This window comes from Prionailurus viverrinus, chromosome A1, assembly GCF_022837055.1.
Source record: "Prionailurus viverrinus isolate Anna chromosome A1, UM_Priviv_1.0, whole genome shotgun sequence".
Lineage (NCBI taxonomy): Eukaryota > Metazoa > Chordata > Mammalia > Carnivora > Felidae > Prionailurus > Prionailurus viverrinus.
The window spans coordinates 7,524,198-7,529,712 of NC_062561.1; the positions used below are offsets into that span (position 1 = coordinate 7,524,198).

Here is a 5,515-nt window from a genome sequence, read left to right on the forward strand (position 1 = left end):
TGTGCTGATGGCTCGGAGCCTGGAACCTGCTTCACATTCTGTGTCTCCCTCTCTCTCTCTGACCCTCCCCCGTTCATGCTCTGTCTCCCTCTGTCTCAAAAATAAATAAACATTAAAAAATTAAAAAAAAAACATACAACCAATGCTGGGTCTTTATGGGTTAGTTCACTGGCATCATTGCGATCCTGTACAAATTTCATAAATAAGACACAAGACCAAGTCCTTCCTATAGAGCTAGGGTCTGCAAACTTTTTTTTTTTTTTTACCGTACTCCCTAACAGTTACAAAAAAAAGTTTAAATGCACAACCTCGGCATTATGTATCTGTATAAATTGTATTAATGAATTAGTGTATTGTGTATATTATCAAACAAACAAGGAAAACAGACCACTTAAAGTATGATGAAAAATATACATTTCTATGATTGAACCCAGCTCGAAGCTCGAAGAGTTTCACGAACGCTCCACTTCAGATCGCACGGCCAGCTCGGCCTACAGGTGTGTGCGGGGAAACTCAGCTGAGAGAGAAAATTGAAACAAATGCAGGTGCTCTTGGGTACCTGGGCCTGGCTTCTTAAGGCAGTCGGCCAGGCCAATAATGGCCCCAGGCTGAGCCACGTGGGGCACAGCAGAGCCTATTGCGCTGCGGCCGGCCCGCCTGTCCCCGCCGGTGGCGGGTCCCCTTGCGGAGCGGAGCCGAGCTGTCAAAGCTAGCGGGGGTGGCGCCGGGAGCGGGAGGGCCACACAGCTCCGACTCCCCGGCTTCCAAACCCGGGCAGCAGCCATGAACGGCGAGGAGCAGTACTATGCAGCTACGCAGCTCTACAAGGACCCATGCGCCTACCAGCGGGGCCCCGCGCCAGAGTTCAGCGCCAGTCCCCCCGCGTGTCTGTACATGGGCCGCCAGCCCCCGCCGCCGCCGCCCCCGTTCCCGGCGACCCTGGGCGCGCTGGAGCAGGGCAGCCCCCCGGACATCTCCCCGTACGAGGTGCCCCCCCTCGCCGACGACACCGCGGTGGCGCACGTCCACCACCACCTCCCAGCTCAGCTCGCGCTCCCCCACCCTCCGGCCGGGCCCTTCCCGGATGGAGCCGAGCCAGGCGCCCTGGAGGAGCCCGGCCGCGTCCAGCTGCCTTTCCCGTGGATGAAGTCTACCAAGGCTCACGCGTGGAAAGGCCACTGGGCAGGTAAGTCCGGCCCCTCATCCCCTTAGTCCCCTCACCGGCTCCCGTCCCGGCCGAAGGGCTCCCCAAGACCCTCTACCGGTTCGCGTTCCCAGCCCCTATGGACAACCCAGGGTCGGACTAAACTCCACAGGGAGCCAACGAGGCGATCCCGCGCAGAAGCGCCTTTCTGGTCCCCTTTGGAGCGTCTTTTCCACTCAGCTCTCCTCCTGGGCGCTTAAACCCTTCCTTCCCTATCTATACGCTGAACTCCAGCAGCCTGCGCTCCCCCAGCCAGCCAAGGCCTGGCTGAGCTCAGGCTTCTGACCCTCCGGAGGGATCCTCCTCCACTGGAGGGATCCACCTGGCCAGGACTCCACGGCGTGAGCGTCTAGGAAGCCGAGCAAGACCCTAGGATGCTCCCGACCCGGGCCGGGGCGTGCCTTTGGCGTCCTGGGCCCCTGTGGCCTTGAGCCCACCCGGGAGCCGTCATTAGAGGAGACGGGCAGTGTCGGGGGCGCTCAGCGGATGCCGGAAAGCAGGGAAGACGAACTGCATCAAGCCCGCGAAGATGTTCGGCGCGGAGGGGAGGGGGCGGGGAGGGGGTACTCACCGCCAGGCCGAGGCCGGGCCGCTCAGGCTGGAGGCAGGCAGCTGGGAGAGGCGTCTTCCATGCTGGTGCGCTATCTGAGCAAGCAGAAGCGTTCGAAGGGGGTCTCCCCGCGCTGCTTCCCAGGAAGTAAATCTGAAGAAGGAATGCCCTTCTTGCAACAGCTGTGCCGGGGGAGGCGTGAGCCCCGTGTCCCCGCGGCCCTAGGCGCCCGGCGTGTCGCAGAAGGTCTTCCCCGGAGCCGCGAGGCGAAGACGCGGAGCGGCCTCCAGGCCCCCTCCCCCGCCAGGAGCTGGCGGCAGGTTCCGGCGCGGCCTGGGCGCCGCTACACGCTGCTACTGCTTCCGTGCCGGGGCCACCTCTGGTCACACCTGCATGGCGCATAGTTGACTTTTCTTTTCCTTCCAGCAGTCGGGGGTAGGGGGAAAGGGGCTCGGCGCCCCGTCTGCCCGCCCTCCCCGTGCCTGACGCAGACCCCGGCGCGGCCCGGCGGGGCTTTGTGGGGCCCGGGCTCGCCCAGGGTGCCCGGGGCTCGCCTCTCCCTTAGCTCACTTTTTCGTGAAGGCTGAGTGGTGAGGACCGGGCGGGTCCGAGGACAGGACAGGGCCCAGCTGGGCTGCAGTCTTCCCCCACCTACCGCGCAGCCGGGGGCGAGGGGGGCGCCAGACGCTGCCCCGCGCCACTGCGTCCTTACGCGGCCCAGCGCGTCGGCCGCCGCAGGCCGGGGAGTCTTGGGAAACGCGGGATTCTTGGGAGGCGGAAGGACCACGTCCTTCGACCAGGGTGGGACCTAAGGACGCACGTTTCCCACGTTCCCGGCCGTCCTTGCAGCTTCCTCGGGGGGGAAAAGGGCGAGCGAGGCCTAAAGTGGGGTCACCTCCCACCCCCGGGGTGTGACCCCTGCTCTGGTGGCGCCTGGGCTCGGGCGGGCCCTGGGAGCCAGACGGTAAATGCTATTGGTTAATCGTCCGCCTTGCCCTGGGGTGAAGGAAACCCTGAAAGGGTAACTAACATCCTACGGTGGGAGAGTCCGGCCGGAAAGCCCTTTGCCAGAGCTTTCTGACCCGCTGCAAGCTCAGCTCAGGGAGAAGGGACCGACCCCCCTCGCCTGGAAGCTGCCTTTGGGGTGCTCCTGCGACCTCGAGGTCCTCCCGGGAAACTCTCTAAGGAGTGGAGCTTCAAGCGTGTGTGAACTCGCCTGTCCACTCCTGTGGGGTTTCAAACGCCTGGGAAGGGTAAAGTGACCAGAGGGTTCTCATTTGCAGTACAGATATGAATGCTAATAACAATACTGTAGGCACGTTTGAAAACGACCTAAAAAAATGAATTGTAGCAGCCTTGCTGGCAGGCTTGCCCCTAAACTGCCTCCCCCTGAGCTTTAGGGAAGGGCGCAGACCCAGGGGGCTCTTGACATCTTCTTAAGTAAGGCCACCCGCCGGCATCCCCTGCCAAGCCGTCCTGGGCATAGGTCTCCTTGGGTGGTCCCAAGAGATTATGGATGGAATTTAAGAACCTCAGAGGGCCTTTTTAAACGCTCCTTTAAGGCTCCCTCTCCTCTCTCCTATGCCAAGGAAAGCTTAGAAGCATAAGACTCTGGAAATGCTCCCCAGGGAGTGGGACTCGTCTGCTGACTCTGCCCAAGCCTTGGATTCTGGGCGCCTCCTTTTGGCCTGGGGGAGAGCGGGCCTAGTTCTCCCACCTAATAAACCCTCTCCCCTCCAAACACACGCACTAGCTTTTTCAATCGCCTAAAGCTTCCTAACAGTCACAGGAGAAATATCCTAGACTCCGCCCTAAAACAAGCAGATTTAGGCCTCTTCCTAGAGTGTTTAGTGAAACTTAGCTTCGACGAAGTCTGCGCCTGGGGGTGCAGTCGGTACCTGGCAGAAAAAGGAAAAGTTCAGGACCTGGTGCACAGCGACGAACAGCAGGCGTGTGGGCCAGCTGCTGCTTCCTTGGGCCTGGGCTAGGAGCTGGAATAGAGCCTGTGACTCCAACCCCGTCCGGTGTGAGGCTCTCCGCTCCCAGCGGGACCCCAAGGCTCCCCTCACCTTTGCCAGCATTTGGGGCCCAGAACACGGAGGCCAGGGCTGACAGGGACGTTCCTCCGGGCCCAGAATAGTTTCCCTTCCCCAGGGCCTGGGCAGAGGTTAAAACAATTATAGAAGAATTTACCAGCTCTGGAGTCGGGCATGATTATAACAATATTACTACTAGAGAGATAATAGTCAGATATAACAATATATGTCATGAGATCAGGGTTTTTATTAGCTCAAGGCTTTTTTCACACTGAGGGTTGTACTTACAAGTTGGTCGTGAAAGCAATTAACTGAGCTGAGACCTTTAAAAAAAAACAAAATAGTAAACAATGGGGAAAATTAGGTGTATCGTATGTGATAAAGATTGCTTGGTTTTATGTTCTGAACTTTTGGGGGTCAGTTCTGTGTCAGTGTGTGAAACAGGTAATGCTCTGAAATGTATTCTTACTGTGTGGGTGACCATCAGAAAGCTGGGGGGGGGGGGTTAAGTCTTATATTAAAGGCACTTTATTGCCTTTGTAGAATCGGGTACGTTTGGATAACTATTGTGGGCATTTTAATGACCATCAACCTGAACGCTGGCCGAGTGAAGCCACCGAAGAGCCACGATTCGTAGAGCCCACGGCCTGCTCCCAGAGAGAGCCTGAGAGCCCCGCACAGCTTTGACCTCCAAGAAAAGGGGACCTTTACTGGAGAAAGTCCGCTTGAGGCCAGACTGAGCTCTGGGACAGGAAGTTGAGGCTCGGTGGCAGGAACAGCTGGGAGGACCAGGACTCCCAGGACGGGGGCTTCAGTGTTGGGCTGCGTGGGTGGGGCCAGGGGTCGAGAGACCACACTCACGTGCCCTGTCGCCCACAGGCGGCGCCTATGTTGCAGAGCCAGAGGAAAACAAACGGACACGCACTGCCTACACTCGCGCGCAGCTGCTGGAGCTGGAGAAGGAGTTCCTGTTCAACAAATACATCTCGAGGCCGCGCAGGGTGGAGCTGGCCGTCATGCTGAACTTGACCGAGAGACACATCAAGATCTGGTTCCAAAACCGCCGCATGAAATGGAAAAAGGAGGAGGACAAGAAACGCAGCTGCGGGACAGCGGCCGGGGGTGGCGCGGATGCGGAACCCGAGCAAGACTGCGCAGTGACCTCGGGCGAAGAGCTGCTGGCGCTGCCGCCACCGCTGCCCCCCGGTGGTGCCGTGCCGCCGGCCGTCCCCGCCGCCGCCCGAGAAGGCCGCCTGCCACCTGGCCTTAGCGCGTCGCCGCAGCCCTCCAGTGTCGCGCCCCTGCGGCCACAGGAACCCCGGTGAGAGACGGGGGCTCCTCCTTGCCAGGAGGCTTTGACCACTGGTAAAGAAGGGGGGAGGGTAGGAGTAGGACCCTGGGTGTGGACAACCAGCCCTGGCCGTTCAAAGGGGGGAGGCCACCCCAGACAGAAGGGGAGAACTCGCGTTCTCGGGTGCCTGTGCCAATCGGGGCACCTTGGGGGAGATGCCGGCAGACCTTCTGGAAGGAGAAGAGAGGTTTTCTGTAATATCTGGGGCCTCTTCGGGTGATATTGTCGGATTGGCGACACCTGCCGCTGCTGTGCAGCTCCTAGCGCTCCAGAACCGTGGACCTCTTTAGAGAAACCAGCTCAAGAAAAAACAACAGAAACTACAAGTTGGAATGCGCCCCCAACACACCGCAGGCAAGCTGGAGTGCCTTAAT

At 59.6% G+C, this 5,515-nt stretch overlaps 1 protein-coding gene across 1 annotated transcript; it reads left to right on the plus strand.

Annotated features, from left to right (window-relative positions):
* The first annotated feature begins 783 nt into the window (after nucleotides 1-783).
* On the plus strand, nucleotides 784-5,115 carry PDX1 (pancreatic and duodenal homeobox 1). The gene is made up of 2 exons (XM_047872374.1): nucleotides 784-1,186; nucleotides 4,670-5,115. The coding sequence occupies exons 1-2, from the start codon at nucleotides 784-786 to the stop codon at nucleotides 5,113-5,115; spliced, it is 849 nt and encodes a 282-aa protein (XP_047728330.1).
* The last annotated feature ends 400 nt before the right edge of the window (nucleotides 5,116-5,515 follow it).

Coding starts and splice junctions, on each gene's coding strand:
- PDX1 (XM_047872374.1), top strand. CDS start 784: ATGAACGGCGAGGAGCAGTACTATGCAGCTACGCAGCTCTACAAGGAC. Junction 1,187..4,669: donor GTGGAAAGGCCACTGGGCAG/GTAAGTCCGGCC, acceptor TGTCGCCCACAG/GCGGCGCCTATGTTGCAGAG.